We start from the raw sequence: 19829 nt of genomic DNA, 5'->3' as shown, positions 1-19829 counted from the left end.
TATTTATGTTACTCCCCTGGCTCACCTCCATTTGAGGAGCACCTAATGTACCTTTGCTTCCCAGTAGCATCAGTCCATGGGGAACCTTGCAGACATCATCTCCGTAACCCCAGTCGTTTCTCTAGTGGATGATAAGCCCAATTTGGTCCTGGGACTTCTGTTCCAAATTCCACCACCTAAGCGGATGCTAACAACAGATGTGTCCAATCTAGGATGGGGAGCTTATGTAGATGGGCTTCACACCCAAGGTCTTTGGTCTGCTCAGGAGGCTTTACTTCATATCAGCCTCCTGGAGCTGCAGGCGATTTGGAATGTTCTAAAGACTTTCAGAGATTGGATGCTGAACTAAATTATTCTGATTCAAACAACCAGGCAGCCATGTATTATGTCAACAATCAGAGTACGGGCTCATACCCCTTGTGTCAGGATGCATCGAGATGTGGCAGTGGGCCATCAGCCATGGCATATTGCCCTGAGCCACACACCTGGTAGGGAAAAAGAAAGGCCCGGTGGACAGAATGAGCAGGGTAATGCAACCTCATGAGTGGTCTCTCAACATGGGCGTTGGCCAGAACATCTTCTGAGAGTGAGGCACCCCCTTAGTGGATCTTTTTGCCACTCACCTCAGTTCCACTCCAGGCTCAGGTCACATTTCAGACTAGCATCAGATGCATTCCTTCTTAATTGGGGGAAGGGTCTCCTCTATGCTTGTCCTCCAATCCCTCTGATAGGGAAGACTCTGCTAAAACTCAAGCAGGGCCGAGATACTATGATCCTTATTGTACCATACTGGCCAAGACAGATCTGATTCCCTCTTTTTCTGGAGTTGTACTCCAAGGAGCTGAGGATATTGAACTACTTTCAGACTCTCATCACTCAGAACAAGGGGTCTCTTCTGCATTCCAACCTTCCGTCCCTGACCCTCATAGCCTGGATCCCTTCAATTGCCTGGGGGTGTCTCCAGAGTCCTGTTGGCTTCCAGGAAAGATTCCACTATCCTTTTTAAGTGTCATCTGGTGTGAAGGCAGGGCCCTAGATCCCAGTGCAGCTCCTTGTGACTTTAAGCAAGTCACTTAATCCTCCATTGTCCTGGGTACAAAATAGTACCTGCTGTTTTCAGTGAACCTGGTAGCTAGGTATTCCCATGTGTGAGAATCATTGTCCTCCTTGTTTTCAGGGGAGAAAAGCAGTTACTCACCTGTAGCAGGTGTTCTCCAAAGTCATGATTGTGACTATATCCCATGCCTTTACTCACCTTGCCCCCAGGTGACCGGGCTCTGTGGTTGCTGTAGACTATTTTTTTCCCTGTTTCCCAGACATCTTCCAGGTTCCATTCCGGTCCTGATGTTCCAGCACTCCAGACTTGCCCTGATGCTTCTACTGACAAGCCTCACCTGTGACCTCCTCTGCAATTGCCTTTATCCTGAGAAGTACATAAGTAATGCCACACTGGGAAAAGACCAGGGGTCCATCAAGCCCAGCATCCTGTCCACAACAGCGGCCAATCCAGGCCAAGGACACCTGGCGAGCTTCCCAGACTTGCCTTTGCAACAGAGGTCTTCAGTTTGCTTTCGTCTGTGAGTGCTTGTTGCAGCTCTAGCTCTGCTAGTTCTTTTCTTGTGTGCCTTTAGCTTTAGTTCCTTACTGTTTGTAGCTGCCCTGCTTGTCTTCAGTTCTAGCTTCCTTACTATTGTTTCTACTACTACTACTACTGCCCTGTGTGTCTTTAGCTTCAGTTCCCTACTGTTTGTAGCTGCCTTGCTTGTCTTCAGTCCTAGCTTCCGTACTATTGCTTTTGCCCTGTGTGTCTTTAGCTTCAGTTCCCTACTGTTTGTAGCTGCCTTGCTTGTCTTCGTACTGTGTGTTTCTGCTCTGTCTGTCTTCAGCTTTAGTTCCCTTTCTGGTTGTATCACCCTGTTTGTCCTAGCTTCTGCCCTACCCTGCTTGTGTCTGCTTTGTGTGAATATCCTGAATCCAGTTCCAGTCCAACCGAGCCAATTCTGTTCCAGCATTTGGTTCCAGTCCAGCCAAGCCAAGTCCGCTCCAGCATTTGGTGGTTCCAGTCCAGCCAAATCTGTTTCAGCATTTGGTTCCAGTCCAGCTAAGCCAAGTCTGTTCCAGCATTTGGTTCCAGTCCAGCCAAGCCAGTTCCAGCAGTTTGGGTGGTTATCCTGCTGTTGCCGGTCTCTGGCAGCAGCCCAAGGGCTCACTGCTCCGGATCGCCCGTAGCGGTGTGACATCCAAGGACCGCAGGACTCACATCTTCTCTTACCTCTCCTTTCACCTCCTCCAGGAGTTGTATTCTTCTGCTTTGGTATTGTACTGATGGTCCTATGTAGTCATGCTGGACAGAAAGGCACTCATGCATGCATGATGAGAAACTGCCAAAAGCTTAAAGCTGTAGAATGCAGGGTAGCATTCACACCGGGGCTCTGTCGGATGATGTCACCCATGTGTGAGAATTTGTATCCTTCTGCCCTCAGAGAGCACCTGCTACATGTGAGTAACTTCACTTTCTCCGAGGACAAGCAGGCTGCTTGTTCTCACATGTGGGTTGACATCCGTGTCGGCCCAGGGAACAGCAAATTTTTCCAAGCAAAAATATAAAAGTTTTGCCAAAGTCTTCTGGTGCACATGCGCGGACGACTTCCCGCCCATCGCGCGAGCATGCCCCTTCAGTTCTTTTTTTGTCTGTGACGAGGTGACAAGATTTTCTAGTCTCCTTGTTTTGGCCCAGGAACAAGAGTCTGATGACTTTTTTTTCTATTTTCCTATTTTTATTTTATTTTTTCGTCATATTTTAAAAAAAAATTCTCCTGTAGTTATCTTCTTAGTTTTAGCCCTCTTTTAAGTTTTCTTTCTTTTCGACGCGGCTGCTTTTAGGCCGCGCGGTTGGGTTCTTCCCTTTCTTTTGTGCCTTTTTTTCTTTTCAAAGGCACAATCACGTCTTTTGATTTCGCCGAAGCCGTTTTTCCTTCCATGTCATCGAAGACACCCAACGTCTTCAAACATTGTACTCGGTGCAACCGGACCATCTCAGGTACCGATACCCACACCTGGTGTATCCAGTGCCTTGAGCCCGACCATAGCCCAGCCGCTTGTAGTCTGTGTCTTTGTATGAAGAAACAGACCCAAGTGTCTCGAGAAGCCCAACATGAAAAGCTTTTTGGGGCTCGGTCTGGTCCTTCGACATCGGTACCGAGGTCGGTGGCATCGACATCGAGAGGAGCATTGACGTCTGGAGCAGAGGTAATGGCTGCTGAGAGACCAACTCGCACTGGGAGCAGTGAGGTGTCGAGTGGGTCTCCACCTGCCTTGAGGCCTCCTGTTAAGCAGGTCCCCCGGGACTGATCTTCGTTGGACCCAGCCCCGAGGAGATGTGAGGATTCCACGTCCTCATCGGTACCGAGGAGTCTCGATGACGGGTGTCGAGTGAAGGCGAAGAAGCACTGTCAACATTCTCCTTCAACTCATGGTGCCGGGAGCTCCAGGGTGTCGAGAGAGTCGGCACCCGAGAAGCGTCGACGCCGAGAGGATCGCTCCCCCTCTATACAAGAGGGGCCGATGCGTCAGTCTCCTAGCAGCCCGACAGATTCTGACATCGCCTGCTCCACCAACCCTGCAGCCTTCTCTGATGGCGGCTATTGACGAGCGCATCCGGGCCTTGTTTCCAGAACTTCTGGGAGGACTGCTACGTCAGTCAGCTTCGGTGTCGGGGGTGCTTGCGGTGAGGTCCCCAGTCCCGGTGCTGCCTACGGCATCTGCGTCGGCAGCCACCCAGGTCAACTCCCCTTCAACGTCAGTGGAGGAAGCTTCGCCACAGTCCGAGCGGGCGTCGGCCTCTTGACATCACAATTGAGGATGTCGTTCCTCAACGTCGAGGCAGGCTCAATCTCGGAGTACCTTAAGAGAGGTCTTATCCGATACTGAACAGGAGAGTTCGTGGGAGTCAGAGGAAGATCCCAGGTACTTTTCTTCTGATGAGTCCTATGGGTTTTCCTCTGAACCTTCCCCTCCACCAGAGAGGAGACTATCTCCACCAGAGAGTTTATCCTTTTCCTCTCTTGTCCGGGAAATGGCTACGGCTATTCCCTTCCCTGTGGAGGTTGAGGATGAACCCAGGGCTAAGATGCTCGAAGTCCTGGAATATTCTTCTCCACCTAAAGAGGCTGTAACAGTTCCTCTGCATAAGGTACTGAAAGAAGTCCTTATGCGGAACTGGTCGGTCCCTCTGTCTGGCCCCGTGATCCCGAAGAAAGCTGAATCCCAGTATCGGATCCATGGTGAACCTGGATTGATGAGGTCTTAGTTACCCCACAATTCTATGGTGGTGGACTGCGCCCTCAAGAGAGCCAGGACTACTAGGGACTATGCTTCGACGCCCCCAGGCAGAGAAGCTAGGACTTGATTCTTTTGGGAGGAAGACGTATCAGGCCGCTAAGCTCGCCACCAAAATTCAATCATACCAGCTCTTCACGAGTGTATACTTGCGGAACTCGGTGAGGCAACTGTCTAGCTTGGTTGATGCACTCCCTCCAGAGCAAGCCAAGCCTTTTCACCAGGTGGTCAGGCAGCAGAAGGCCTCTCAATCTCGGACCGGTGGGTTCTTCAAATAGTCCGGTTAGGATACATCCTCAATCTGGAATCCAAACCTCCAAATTGCCCACTGGGAACTCATTCTTACAGCTCCCAGCACAAGCAGGTACTTGCAGAGGAACTCTCCGCCCTTCTAAGGGCCAAAGCAGTCGAACCCATTCCACCAGGGGAAGAAGGGCTAGGATTCTATTCTAGGTACTTCCTTGTGCAGAAAAAGACAGGAGGAGATGCGTCCCATTCTAGACCTAAGGGCCTTGAACAAATTTCTAGGCTGATAGAAGTTCGGATGGTTTCCATGGGCACCCTTCTTCCCATGATTCAGGAAAACGATTGGCTGTGCTCTCTGGACTTAAAGGATGCTTACACTTACTTCTCGATACTTCCAGCTCACAGGACGTATCTTCAATTTCGGCTGGGAACACAGCACTTTCTGTACCATGTACTGCCCTTTGGTCTGGCATCTGCACCCAGAGTGTTTACAAAGTGCCTAGCGGTAGTCACAGCGTCGCTACGCAGACTGGGAGTGCATGTGTTCCCTTGTCTTGACGATTGGCTGGTGAAGAGCACATCGGAGACAGGCACTCTACAGTCCATGCGTATGACTATTCAGGTGCTAGAGCTACTGTGGTTTGTGATCAATTATTCCAAGTCCCATCTCACCCCAGTCCAAAAGTTGGAATTCATTGGAGCTCTGTTGAACACAAAGACAGCTCGAGCTTATCTCCCCGAGGCAAGGGCAGACAACCTCCTGTCCTTGGTGTCCATAGTTCGAGAGTCGGCACATGGCCTCCACAGTTCATGTAATTCCCATGGCACATCTACATATGAGATCAGCTCAATAGACTCTAGCTTCCTAGTGGTATTAAGCTGCAGGGGATCTAGAGGATGTGATCCAGCTGTCCACCGACTTCCGGAATTCCCTTCACTGGTGGACAATTCAATCCAATTTGACCTTGGGACGTTCATTCCAAATTCCTCAGCCACAAAACGTGCTGACGATGGATGCATCCTTCCTGGGGTGGGGAGCTCATGTAGATGGGCTTCACACTAAAGGAGCCTTGTCTTTTCAGGAAAAAGGTCTTCAGATCAACCTCCTGGAGTTACGAGCGATCTGGAGTGCTCTAAAGGCTTTCAGAGATCAGCAGTCCAATCAAATCATCTTGATTCAAACAGACAATCAGGTTGCCATGCATTACACCAACAAGCAGGGGGGCACCGGATCTCGCCTTCTGTGTCAGGAAGCCATCCAGATGTGGCTTTGGGTTTGTCGTCACAGCATGTTTCTCCAAGCCTCTTATCTGGCAGGCGTAAACAACAGTCTGGCTGATAGGCTGTGCAGCATAATGTAACCTAACGAGTGGTCTGTGAACATGGGCATAGCCCGCAAGATCTTCCGAGAGTGGGGCACCCCCTCGGTAGATCTTTTTGCCACTCAAATCAATCACAAGGTCCCTCAGTTTTGTTCCAGGCTTCAGGCCTATGACAGACTAGCATCAGATGCTTTTCTCCTACATTGGGGGACAGGCCTTCTGTATGCATATCCTCCCATACCTCTTATAGGGAAGACTTTGCTGAAACTCAAGCAAGACTGCGGAACAATGCTGATTGCACCCTTCTGGCCGCGCCAGATTTGGTTCCCTCTTCTTCTGGAGTTGTCCTCCAAGGAACCGTGGAGATTGGAGTGTTTTCCAACCCTCATCACCCAGAACGAGGGGTCGCTTCTACATCCCAACCTCCAGTCTCTGGCTTTCACAGCCTGGATGTTGAAAGCTTAGAATTTGCCTCCTTGGATCTTTCAGATGGTGTCTCCCGAGTCTTGCTTCCTTCCAGAAAAGATTCCACGAAGAAGTGTTACTCTTTCAAATGGAGGAGGTTTGCCGTCTGGTGTGACAGCAAGGCCCTAGATCATCTTTCTTGGCCTCCACAGACCCTGCTTGAATATATTCTACACTTACAGAATCTGGTCTCAAGACCAACTCCATAAGGGTTCATCTTAGTGCGATTAGTGCTTATCATCGCCATGTAGAGGGTAAGCCTATCTCTGGACAGCCTTTAGTTTTTTGCTTCATGAGAGGTTTGCTTTTGCCAAAGCCCCCTGTCAAACCTCAACCTGTGTCATGGGATCTCAACGTCATTCTCACTCAGCTGATGAAAGCTCCTTTCGAGCCACTGAATTCCTGCCATCTGAAGTACTTGACCTGGAAGGTCATTTTTCTTGGTGGCTGTTACTTCAGCTCATAGGGTCAGTGAGCTTCAAGCCTTAGTAGTGGATGCACCTTATACAAGGTTTCATCACAATAGAGTAGTCCTCCACGCGTACCCTAAGTTCCTGCTGAAGGTGGTGTCGGAGTTCCATCTGAACCAGTCAACTGTCTTGCCATTATTTTTTCCCCGTCCTCATACCTACCCTGGTGAAAGCAGTTTGCACACCTTGGACTGCAAGAGAGCATTGGCCTTTTACGTGGAGCGGATGAAGTCCTTCAGACAGTCCGCCCAGTTGTTTGTTTCTTTCGAGGGGAGTCACCATCGGAAAACGTACAATCTCCAGTTGGCTAGCGGATTGCATTTCCTTCACTTATGACCAAGTTGGGCTGACTCTTGAAGGCCATGTCACAGCTCATAATGTTAGAGCCATGGCTGCGTCAGTGGCTCATTTAAAGTCAGCTTCCATTGAAGAGATTTGCAAGGCTACAACGTGGTCATCAGTCCACACATTCACATCTCACTACTACCTTCAACAGGATACCCGATGTGACAGTCGGTTTGGGCAGTTAATGTTACAGAATCTGTTCAGGGTTTAGAATCCAACTTCACCCCCCTAGGCCCTTTTTATTTTGTTCCAGGCTGCACTCTCAGTTAGTTGTTTATAGTTTCAGGTCAATCTTCATTACATTCTCGGCGTTGTGAGGCCCAATTGACCAATGTTCATTGTTTTGAGTGAGCCTGGATGCTAGGGATATCCCACATGTGAGAACAAGCAGCTTGCTTGTCCTCGGAGAAAGCGAAGATACTTACCTGTAGTAGGTATTCTCCGAGGACAGCAAGCTGATTGTTCTCACAAACCCACCCACCTCCCCTTTGGAGTTGATATTAGTTATTTGTATGCCTTTTGATTTAACTGAAGGGGCATGCTCACGCAACGGGTGGGAAGTCATGCGCGGTACGTGCAATTCGCGTGCCAGAAGACCCTGGCAAAACTTTTATATTTTTGCTTGGAAAAATTTCCGTTTCCTGGGCCGACGCGGATGTCGACCCACATGTGAGAACAATCAGCCTGCTGTCCTCGGAGAATACCTGCTACAGATAAGTATCTTCGCTTTATTATTTTATCTTTGGTTGCTGTAAGCCACTTTGATGCCAGGTTGACCAAGGTAGTATAATAAATGAATAAATCAAATGAAGAGACAGTGTCAGCCAGTGAAGTACTTTCTCTTACCCTGTGACTACCCACAAATTGAGTGACCACAATCTAACTGCTCTGTGTATTTGTAGAGGAAGGATAATTTTCAGCATAAATCATCTTCCTGGCTACATTCCTTTAAAAAGATATTGACCCTAGTGTGCTCCCCCCCCCCCCCCCCCCCCCCCCCCCCCCCCCCCCCGTGCTATCAGAAATTGTAAATTGTAGTTATCCCTTTTCTCCCTCCTGTCCTGTCTGGCTTATTTGCTGTTATCGCCTTTCATTAGCCTGTAAGCTGCCCAGATGACTTTTCTGATAGGTGGGGGGTAGTAAGTTCTCAGTAAACTTGAAAATTAGCACCTTCCAAGTCATTATTAGAGACAAAGAACATGAATAGTTGGGTGTGTTCTGTTATAAGAACTAGAAATTTCTATCACATTCCCTTTCGGTTTGAATATTTTTACCGCTGTAACTGTCTATTGCTTATGTTTGACTTATTCTTGCTGTATACCGCCTTAACTGAATTCCTTCAAAAAGGCAATAAATAAATCCTAATAAATAAACATGATGGCAGATAAAGGCCATACAGCCTAATCAGTCAGCCCACCTATACCACTTGCTGAATTATACAGTCCCTCTCCAGAGATCCTGTGTGCTTGTTCCTTGCTTTCTTGAATTCAGATACTGTCCTCACAAAAACTTGTTGCTTGCTCTCATTTTTTCCACAGATAGTCAGGGCAGTAGCCAAGAGGCTCAGAATGGCTCAACATTACATCCTTATCCAAGAAGCATATCACTTAACCGGAAGCTGGGGAGACAAGCTAGCCAGGAAAACCTGCCAGCACAGCATGCTGGAAAAGAAGGCCATGGTATTTATCAGGTGAGTTACATGTAAAGTTTTTTAAGTATATTTTTATATTTAGGGCTTCATTTTTTTAACAGAATGCTTATGTGAGATTTTCAAAAAGACTGCACAAATACTGATGCACAGTTTTAACACATGTTGTGAAAAAGGTATAAAATAGCTTGTATTCTATGTGTGTACATTCATATAATGCATGTACAGTACAATCCACTTCTGCTTCGCCTATACTGCCTTCCCAGGAATGCCTATATACAGATTGTATAAAGTGTATGTATTTTTTTTTCTTTGAGGACAAGTGTGCCGTCATATTCACACATCTGAGTGACGTCATCCGATGGAGTCTGGTGCAGACACTGACTAGTGAGTTAAAGAATTTTATAGCAGCGTCCCACTGTGCATGCACTGGTGCCTTCCCACGCGAGCATGGGTCCCTCAGTTTTCGTTTTTCCACGGAGCAGGGAGGCCGCTTCTTCGTGTTCTCATCACAGTGCGGATTTTTCCTGTGCCTTCGTATTTTTTTTTCCTGTGCCTTCCAGTGCGGATTTTTCAAGTTCCTACAGATAATTTTTCCTCTAAATTTACCCTTTCTTCAATTTCCTTTTTGATTTCATTAGTTTTTCAGCCCTTTAAGTTTTCTTTATTTTTCACGTATTTCTAGGCTCTTTTAGGCCAGAACCCTGATCTCAATTTGAACACTTCCAATTTTTCCAGTTCAAGATAGAGGAGTTTAAGTTGGCCGCAATTATTTTCTCGATGTCCAGGAAAACCCCCAGTGGCTTCAAAAGATGCACTCAATATAATTGGGTGATTTCTGTGATAGACCTGCACAACTGATGCATCGGGTGCCTTGGACCTGACCATGAGCCTAACTCTTGTTCTGTCTGTTTAGAAATGCAGCTGAGGACACAGAGGGCATAGCAGGTTCAACAGGAGAAGCTATTTGGCTCCTTAAAGGGCCATACATTGACATCGGCACCAGAAACATCAGTGGCTGCCAAGATTTCAGCATCCACTGGGATGTGAACTGGCATCGAGGAGGTCTCCACCTCCCTTGACAAATAGTGCTGAGAGCACGCTCTGGAACTGATCAGCATCAGACCCGACACCGAGGACACTTGCAGGTTCAACATCGTCCTCTTCTGCACTGAAGGACCACGATGATGTGCATGCGGGGTAAACCCAAGAAGCATAAGCATTGGTCCTCTTTGCACAATGCCAGAAACACCAGGGCATTGGCGTCACTGGTATCCGAGAAGTGCTGGCACAAGGAGGAGCTCTCTCCCTCCTTGGAAGAGATGCCAGTGTGCAAGTCTTTCAGCAGCCATATTCCTCTCTTCCAGTTCCTCTGCCTTTACCGATGCTTCCTTCGATGAACCATGCACAGGGAGGAGCTGTGAGGCATAAAGGGTGCTTGTGCCAACTGCGGATCCAGCCCAAATTCTTCCTGAGGCTCCTTCCATGCTGGTGCAGAGATTCTCAACACTGGCACCTGGACAGATTTCGACGTCATCCTCGATGCATACAGTACAGCTCTTGACGTCGGGAGAGGAAGCTTCCCCGGAGTCAGAGTGTACATAAGAACATAAGAATAGCCATACTGGGTCAGACCAATAGTCCATCTAGCCCAGTATCCTGTTTCCAGCAGTGGCCAATCCAGGTCACAAGTACCTGGCAGTAACCCAAATAGAAACTTCCATATCATCATGCTGATCAATCCATAGACTGGTGGGTTGTGTCCATCTACCAGTAGGTGGAGATAGAGAGCAATCCTTTTGCCTCCCTATATGTGGTCATGTGCTGCTGGAAACTCCTCAGTATGTTCTCTATCTCAGCAGGTGGTGGTCACACACAGCAGCAGCTCTGGCTAGGTCTCCAAGCCTAATCTTTAGGTTTTGTTGAGTACCTGGGGTTGAGGGCTCTTCTTGAGCAAGTGCAAACCTGGTGGTGCCAGGTCCCTCCTTTTCTCCCCCCTCCCGCTGGCTCCGTTTTAAAAAAAAAAATTGACATCCTTTAAGGGCGTTTATTTCAACGTTTATTTCAACGTTTATATCAGCGTTTATTGTAGCTGCTCACTGGGACACCAGTTCGTTACAGCTCGGAGCGAGAAGCAGGTAATTTTACCTTTTTATAGCGGGCAGGGGGTTCCCCGTTCGGTCTCCACATGGCTTATGGCGTCGGAGGGCGAGGGCGCGAAGATTCGCTCCCCGGACCGCGTGTGTGCGTCTAGCGGGGGTGCTGGGGTTTTCAAAGCCTGAATCGCCTTTGTTGGGCATCAGTTTGGAGTCCGGTCAGTGTCCCGGTTCTTCCTCGGTGCGGCGGTTTTTCCCGCCATAAGCGCCCATCCCCCGCTGCTCGCCCACTCCATGTTGGCCGGCCACTCTGCTCGGACGGCTTCTTCTTGGGCCGCCCTCGAGCTGGGAGATGTTAATGCTATGGTCGCCCTTGATTCGGGCGACGGCAAGAAAGCGGCGAAAGTTAAGCGCCGTTCTTCCCACGCGGCTCCTCGGAGTTTCGCGCCGGACGCCATTTTGGATGCGCAGCATGTTTCTCCCCCGCTCTTGCGAGTGCCGGTTGAGGGTGCGTCTAGGGCCGTGGCCCAGGCGACAGAAGTGCACAGTCTAGGGGGTTTCTCCCCTGAGTTCTTTTTGCTGCTGCATCAGGCTTTTCTTATGATAAATGCTGCCCCGGCTCCCCCCTCTGATCAAGGGGCTGAGGCCTCCGGAAGCATACACCCTCGGGTGGACTTCCAGGCCCTAGAGGACTCGGTCTCCTCTGATGTAGATGAGGGCAGCGTATCTGAGTTCTCCCAATGGTCCTTTGGGGATTCCTTGGAGGAGACGGATTCCCGCTCGGATGGAGCGGATGAACCCTCTGCAGCACGGATCTTTCGCCCAGAGGATTTGCCCAACCTGTTAGTGCAGGCCATGAGCATTTTGAAGAGTTCCTCTCCGGAGGATGTCTCTCCCTCAGCCTCTGTTGGCTCTGCCATTATGCGGGGACTAAGCGCCTGCCTAGAACCTTCCACGTGCATGATTGCACACCTTGATTTCGGCTCAATGGGATTTCCCAGAAGCAAGCCTTAAAGTGGCTAGGGCTATGTCCCGCCTCTATCCTCTGCCTGAAGGTGAACGGGAGGCCTTTCTTGGTCCTACCGTAGATTCTTTAATCACTGCGGTGACTAAGAAAACGGCGTTGCCGGTGGAAGGTGGCACGGCCCTAAAGGACGCCCAAGACAGGAGTTTGGAGGCGGCTTTAAAGTCGTCCTTCGAGGCGGCTGCTTTAAGTTTACAGGCCTCAATTTGTGGCTCCTATGTGGCCAGGGCGTGCCGGACGCTTGCACAGCGGGCTTCCCCCTTGGATCCTTCCTTGAGGGCTGATTGGCCAGCCCTGGAATCGGGCTTGGCCTACTTGGCAGGCTGGCTGTATGATGTCTTGAGAGCCTTGGCTAAAGGTATGGCTCAGACAGTCTCTGCATGGCGGTGGCTTTGGCTGAAGCATTGGTCTGCTGACCACACCTCTAAGTCTCGCCTGGCTAAGTTGCCTTTTAAAGGCAAGCTGCTCTTTGGGGTCGAGCTGGACAAGATTGTGACCGATCTCGGCACGTCTAAGGGCAAGAGGTTACCGGAGGTCAGGGCTCGGGCCAATGGTGCCCGCCCCGGTTCCTCCAAAGGACGGTTTCAGGAAGCCCGTTGGTATTGCCCGGGCAAGTCGAGCTCCTCTGCCCTCTCTTCCATCAAAAGGAATTTCTCCCCCAAGCAGCATTCCTTTCGCAGAGACCGCCGTCCCGGAGGTGCCTCCTCCGGTCCTCCCCCAGGGTCTCGTACCCAATGACGGGGTGCTGGTCCATGGCCCAGAGCAGATTGGAGGACGCCTATCCTCGTTTCTGGGCGAGTGGACCAGGGTAACTTCGGACGCTTGAGTGCTGGAAGTAATCAGAGATGGCTACAAGCTAGAGTTCTGCCGACCCTTAAGAATCGGGTTTGTGCACTCTCCCTGCAAGTCTCCGGTCAAGCTGTGGCAGTGCAGCAGACTTTGGACAATCTGATCCGCCTGGGTGCGGTCGTTCCGGTGCCAGAAGATCCTCTGGCAAGGGACGTTACTTCATTTCTTTGTGGTACCTAAGAAAGGAGGTTTTGTCCGGCCTACCCTCGACCTCAAGGGGTCAATCGGACATCAAGGAAGCTTACTTGCATATTCCCATCTGGCCTCCTCATCAACGCTTTCCGCGTTTTGCAGTTCTGAGGACACTCCCAGTTCAGAGCCCTCCCTTTCGGGTTGGCTACTGCTCCGCGGACCTTCTCCAAGTTATGGTGGTCATCGCGGCCTTCCTACGCAAGAAAGGAGTACAAGTCCATCCTTATCTGGACGACTGGTTGATTCGAGCCCCCTCTTATGCAGAGTGTGGCAGAGCTTCAGACCGAGTGATTGCTCTTTTGAGCTCCCTGAGGTGGATCATCAACTGGGAGAAAAGCCAGCTGTGCCCGACTCAGTCCCTAGAGTATCTGGGAGTTCGATTCGACCCCCAAGTGGGCAGAGTGTTCCTGCCAGACAATCGGATTGTCAAGCTTCAGGCTCAGGTGGACAAGTTCCTAGCAGCCTCTTCTCTTCGGGCTTGGGACTATGTTCAGCTGTTGGGCTCTATGACGGCCACGATGGAAGTAGTGCCCTGGGTCAGGGCCCATATGAGACCTATACAGCTCTCTCTGCTGCAGCGATGGACTCCAGCTTCGGAGGATTACGCTGTGCGCCTTCCCTTGGATCCAGCGGTGCGCAAGGCGCTGAGCTGGTGGCTGAGGCCAGACAAGCCGTCCGCAGGAATGCCTCTTGTGACCCCGGAGTGGGTTTTTCGTCACGGCGGACGCCTCTTTGTGGGGCTAGGGAGCCCACTGCTTGGGAAGGACAGCGCAGGGGCTCTGGTCCCCTGCAGAGACAGAGTGGTCTATCAACCTCCCAGAACTCAGAGCCATTCGGTTGGCGCCTTTGAAGTTTCTCCCGGGCCTGGCTCTGAAGCCAGTACGGGTCCTATCGGACAATGCCACAGCTGTGGCCTATGTCAATCACCGGGGAGGTACCAGGAGTGCCCCTCTAGCCAAGGAGGCCATGTAGCTATGCCTGTGGGCGGAAGCAAACCTGGAACAGCTGTCGGCGGCCCACATTGCGGGAGTCATGAATATTGCTCAGGCGTTCTTGGACATCACGAAGCGCTGGGGCCAGCCGAGCCTAGATTTGATGGCGTCTTCAGCCAATTGCCAAGTGCCGCGCTTTTTCAGCAGAGGACGGGACCCTCGATCTCTGGGAGTAGATGTTCTTCTCCCACAGTGGCCGACTCAGGAGCTCCTCTTTGTGTTCCCGCCTTGGCCCATGTTGGGCAGGGTGCTAGGCCGGGTGGCAAAGCATCCGGGCGGGATAATCCTGGTGAGTCCGGATTGGCCCAGACGTCCCTGGTATGCGGACTTGATCAGGCTCTCAGTGGACGGACCTCTGCAGATGCCAGCGGAGCGGGGCCTGTTGCATCAGGGTCCCGTGGTGATGGAGGATCCCTCCCCCTTTGGTCTTATGGCCTGGCTATTGAGCGGCAGCGTCGGAGCAAGCAGAGCTGCTCAGACAAGGTCATCACCACTATGCTCAGAGCGAGGAAGCGCTCTACTTCTACTGATTATGCCAGGGTTTGGCGTACCTTTGCATCGTGGTGTGAGGCAGGCTCACTTTCTCCATTCACTGCTCCAATTTCATCAGTGTTGGCGTTCCTGCAAGAAGGTCTGGAAAAAGGCCTGTCGCTCAGTTCCCTTAAGGTCCAGGTAGCGGCTCTTGCTTGCTTCAGGGGTCACCTGAAGGGTGTTTCCCTGGCATTGCAGCCAGATGTGGTGCGCTTTCTCAAGAGAGTTATTCACCTGCGCCCTCCTCTGCACGCAGTGGTAACTGCGTGGAATCTCAATCTGGTGCTAAGAGCCTTGCAGAAGCCGCCTTGTGAACCCTTGTCAAGGGCATCTCTGAAAGAATTGACGTTGAAAGCAGTCTTTTGGTGGCTATCGCTTCAGCCAGAAGAGTTTCCGAGCTCCAGGTGCTATCATGTCGAGAGCCCTTTCTGCAGTTCACTGAGGCAGGAGTGTCTATTCGCACAGTGCCTTCCTTCCTGCCCAAGATTGGTCCTCGCTTCCATGTGAATCAGCAGCTCTGTCTACCCTCCTTTCGTAGGGAGGAGTACTCTCCTCTCAAATATTTAGATGTGAGACAAGTCATCATCAGATACTTGGAAGTGACCAATGATTCCGGAAGTCGGATCATCTGTTTGTGCTGTTCGCAGGTCCTCGTAAGGGTCTGCAGGCTGCCAAGCCTACAGTGGCACGATGGGTGAAGGAACCCATTGCAGCGGCTTATGTGGCCGCATGGAAGGTGCCGCCTATCCAGCTGAAGGCTCACTCCACTAGAAGGCGGCCTCGATGGCAGAGGCCGAGTCCGTCTCCTTGGAAGAGATTTGTAGGGCGGCAACTTGGGCATGGGCTCATACCTTCTCCAGACATTACCGCTTGACTGTGGCTGCTCGGGCGGAGGCCCGGTTTGGAGCTTCAGTGTTGCGGTCAGGGATTTCTGTGTCCCGCCCTGGGTGAGTACTGCTTCGGTACATCCCACCAGTCTATGGATTGATCAGCATGATGATATGGAAGGTAAAATTATGTATCATACCTGATAATTTTCTTTCCATTAATCATAGCTGATCAATCCATAGCCCCTCACAGATATCTGTACTGTTTATATTCTGGTTGCATTTCAGGTGCAAGTTTAGTCTTCAGTTCCTGTTCAGGAGGACTTCGTGTTCAAGTTTTTTCAATTGGATTCTTCAGGAGTTGAGACGATTTTGTGTTACAGTGAGCTGCTGCATTCCTCTCCCCCCCCCCCATTTTACGGGGCTGGATTGATACCTAAATTCTGCCGGCGCTCCCTCCCGCTTCGTGCGGCTGTAGGGCAGCTTTGTACCCCTCCCGCTTCGGCGGTGTTAGGGTCAGTCAGCTCCTCCCGCGGTTGCGGTTGCAGGATAAGCCAGATCCCCCCGCATCGGCGGGTGTGGTATCCCTCCCCCGCTCCGCGGGGATGAGCTGGACGGATTCCCCTCCCCCACTTGTGTGGGGATGAGCTGGGTTAATTCCCCTCCCCCGTTTCGGCGGTGGTGAGCTGGGTAGAGTGTCCCTTTGTGGGTGTAATTCTGTAAGTGCTGAGTCCTGCGGATGGAGCTTTGATATCGACATACTGAGGAGTTTCCGGCAGCACATGACCACATATAGGGAGGCAAAAGGATTGCTCTCTATCTTCACCTGCTGGTAGATGGACACAACCTACCAGTCTATGGATTGATCAGCTATGATTAATGGAAAGAAAATTATCAGGTATGATACATAATTTTACCATTTCATGCTACCTATCTCCTATGTCTATTTCAGTTGCAGACTATGGACTTCCTCCAGGAACTTGTCCAAACCTTTTTTAAACCCAGATACGCTAACTGCTGTTACCACAGCCTCTTACAATGAATTTTAGAGCCTAGCTATTTGTTCAGTGAAAAAAATATTTCCTCCTATTTGTTTTTAAAGTATTTACATAACTTCAAGTGTCCCCTAATCTTTGTACTTGCTGCAGCTAATATACTTTGAATAGGTGATGGTATGTTTAAAGTGGAGGCTAAATGCTGCTCAATTTCCATGCTGTGAGGGCTGGCTATTTGAGAGTAGGATAAGAGGATAGTCCTCTTAGTGATTAAAGATGGGAAATATGAAGCCTGCATGAAGATACAGTGTTGAGAATATGAAACTCTGACAAGACCAGTCGGGCACTATGATATTGTTGCACCAGGTATCTGTTGGAATTTGCGCAGGGCCTTTACTTTGAGTTGGATGGGGGAGGGGGATTAGTGCACAATAAAGACCAGCTCTGGAGAATTGCCAGGTCATCCTTCATTGGTTCATCCAAGGATGGGCAGGCTGACCACTAAAATTCAAGTCAATCCAATTCTTGTATACCGCTAATGTCACCTTTCCAGGGTTCAGTTCGGTTTACATTCTAGGTGAGACAAAAGCAGATAGTGTTAGTGTGAAGTATGAGAAACATTAGAGACCATTGGTGTAATGCATGAGATTAAAAACATTAAAGGAAAAGATAATGGATGATACTAGGAAGTAGAAGTCATGATGGATTATTATGAAGCAGTCTTTGGGAAGAGAAAGGTTTTTAGCCTCTTCCTGAGGTTGACGTTGCTGTTTTCTGTTCTGATGGGAATAGGTAGAAAGTTCCATATTTTGACTCCCAAGTGTGGGGAATAGAGAGCTGAAAATCTTCTGATTTTCTAATTGTCTTTTGGAATGGTGATTCTAGCATCAGTTGTTGTTTCAGTCTTTTAGACTGGATCAGATATAGTGAAGTGTTCTTAGCAGTTCAGAGGTGAAGCCCTGTAAGATTTGAAAAACTAAACAAGCAGCTTTGAACCTGAGTTTTTCTACTATGGGAAGCCAGTGCAATATTTTTTTTTTTGATGAGTCGAAACACTAGTCAATCTGTATATTAGTCTTGCAGCTGTATTCTGTATGATTTGCAGCCTTTTCTGATATTGACTGTACCAAGAAATAGAACGTTACAGTAATCCAAGTGAGGTAGGACTAACATTTGGACTAGTAGTGCAAAGACATTTTGGTCAAACAATCTGACGTCAGTGCCGGGGAAAATGGTAGAGGCTATTATTAAAAACAAAATTACAGAGCACATCCGAGGACATGGATTACTGAGACCAAGTCAGCATGGCTTTTGTGTGGGGAAATCTTGCCTGACCAATTTACTTCAATTCTTCGAAGGAGTAAACAAACATGTGGACAAAGGGAACCGGTTGATATTGTGTATCTGGATTTTCAAAAGGCATTTGACAAGGTACCTCTTGAAAGGCTACAGAGGAAATTGGAGGGTCATGGGATAGGAGGAAATGTCCTATTGTGGATTAAAAACTGGTTGAAGGATAGGAAACAGAGAGTGGGGTTAAATGGTCAGTATTCACAATGGAGAAGGGTAGTTAGTGGGGTTCCTCAGGGGTCCGTGCTAGGACCGCTGCTTTTTAATATATTTATAAATGATTTAGAGATGGGAGTAACTAGCGAGGTAATTAAATTTGCTGATGACACAAAGTTATTCAAAGTTGTTAAATCGCGACAGGATTGTGAAAAATTACAAGAGGACCTTACGAGACTGGGAGACTGGGCGGCTAAATGGCAGATGACGTTTAATGTGAGCAAGTGCAAGGTGATGCGTGTGGGAAAAAAGAACCCGAATTATAGCTATGGCATGCAAGGTTCCACGTTAGGAGTTACGGACCAAGAAAGGGATCTGGGTGTCATCGTCGATAATACGCTGAAACCTTCTGCTCAGTGTGCTGCTGCGACTAGGAAAGCGAATAGAATGTTGGGTATTATTAGAAAAGGTATGGAAAACAGGTGTGAGGATGTTATAATGCCATTGTATCGCTCCATGGTGCGACCGCACCTTGAGTATTGTGTTCAATTCTGGTCGCCGCATCTCAAGAAAGATATAGTAGAATTGGAAAAGGTGCAGCGAAGGGCGACTAAAATGATAGCAGGGATGGGACGACTTCTCTATGAAGAAAGATTAAGGAGGCTAGGGCTATTCAGCTTGGAGAAGAGACGGCTGAGGGGGAGACATGATAGAGGTATATAAAATAATGAGTGGAGTGGAACAGGTGGATGTGAAGCGTCTGTTCACGCTTTCCAAAAATACTAGGACTAGGAGGCATGCGATGAAACTACAGTGTAGTAAATTTAGAACAAATCGGAGAAAAGTTTTCTTCACCCAACGTATAATTAAACTCTGGAATTCGTTGCCGGAGAAAGTGGTGAAGGCGGTTAGCTTAGCAGAGTTTTAAAAGGGGTTGGACGGTTTCTTAATGGACAAGTCCATAAACCGCTACTAAATGGACTTGGGAAAAATCCACAATTCCAGGAATAACATGTATAGAATGTTTGTACGTTTGGGAAGCTTGCCAGGTGCCCTTGGCCTGGATTGGCCGCTGTCGTGGACAGGATGCTGGGCTCGATGGACCCTTGGTCTTTTCCCAGTATGTCATTACTTATGTACTTAATGGTCTGACTAGATGTAGCTGCCTCATTTTGAATAGTGTTTTCTTCCAAAGCTGATTAATATGGGAAGAGAAGGTGAGTGAAGAATCAAACAAGACCCCTAATACTCTGGTTTCAGATTCGACTGTAAAGCTATGACCATTGGACAAAGGTATCGATGATGGGACCTCAACTCCCTGATTTCAGAACCACAGAACCTTGTTTTTTTGTGCATTCAATTTGTTTATTGATCAGGGCCCAGGTGCTAACAGCAGTCATACCATTTGCTACAGACTGAGTTGGATCATTGTTTGATTCTGTTACTGGTAAGAAAAGCAGGATGTCATCTGTGAAGTATAATAGTAGTTCATTAAGTCCCAGGTGTATTGAGGCAAGGGATGACAAAGAGATTGAATAGGATCGGTGAGAGGGGAGATCCCTGCGGGACCCCGCAGTTAGTAGACCAGTAGTTGGAAAGTTGGTTGTTTTGCTTGACAGAATAACTTCGATTTGAAAGGAATTCACTGAACCATTGGAGCACACCTGTTATTCCTATCTGATCCAGGCGTTCGAGTAGCAATGTGTGGTCAACCACATCGAATGCCGCTGATATATCGAATTGGAGAAGAATTACTTGGTCGTCTTTGCATAGGTGTTGTTTGACATATGTAGTTAGAACTAGCAGTAATGTTTCCGTACTATGTGACGATCTGAAGCCAAATTGTGAGCAGTGTAAAATGGAAAATTTTTCCAGATAAAAAGAAAGCTGTTTACTAATGTAGGTTTCTAATGGTTTAGTGAAAAAGGGGTATGCTTGCCACTGGGCAGTAGTTTGCTGGCAATGTTACGTCTAGCCCTGATC

At 49.0% G+C, this 19829-nt stretch overlaps 1 protein-coding gene across 1 annotated transcript in view; it reads left to right on the top strand.

Moving 5' to 3' along the window:
- The window catches only part of LOC115460380 (mitogen-activated protein kinase 15-like), a 175080-nt gene that overhangs the window by 134912 nt on the left and 20339 nt on the right, over positions 1-19829 (top strand). The window contains exons 13-14 of the mRNA XM_030190164.1: positions 8725-8876; positions 15860-15864. Coding sequence (XP_030046024.1) covers positions 8725-8876; positions 15860-15864 — 157 coding nt within the window. The remainder of the gene's footprint in view (positions 1-8724; positions 8877-15859; positions 15865-19829) is intronic.

This window comes from Microcaecilia unicolor, chromosome 1, assembly GCF_901765095.1.
Source record: "Microcaecilia unicolor chromosome 1, aMicUni1.1, whole genome shotgun sequence".
NCBI lineage: Eukaryota > Metazoa > Chordata > Amphibia > Gymnophiona > Siphonopidae > Microcaecilia > Microcaecilia unicolor.
The sequence above is the reverse complement of the archived record's forward strand: the minus strand, read 5'-3'. Positions and strand labels throughout refer to the sequence as shown.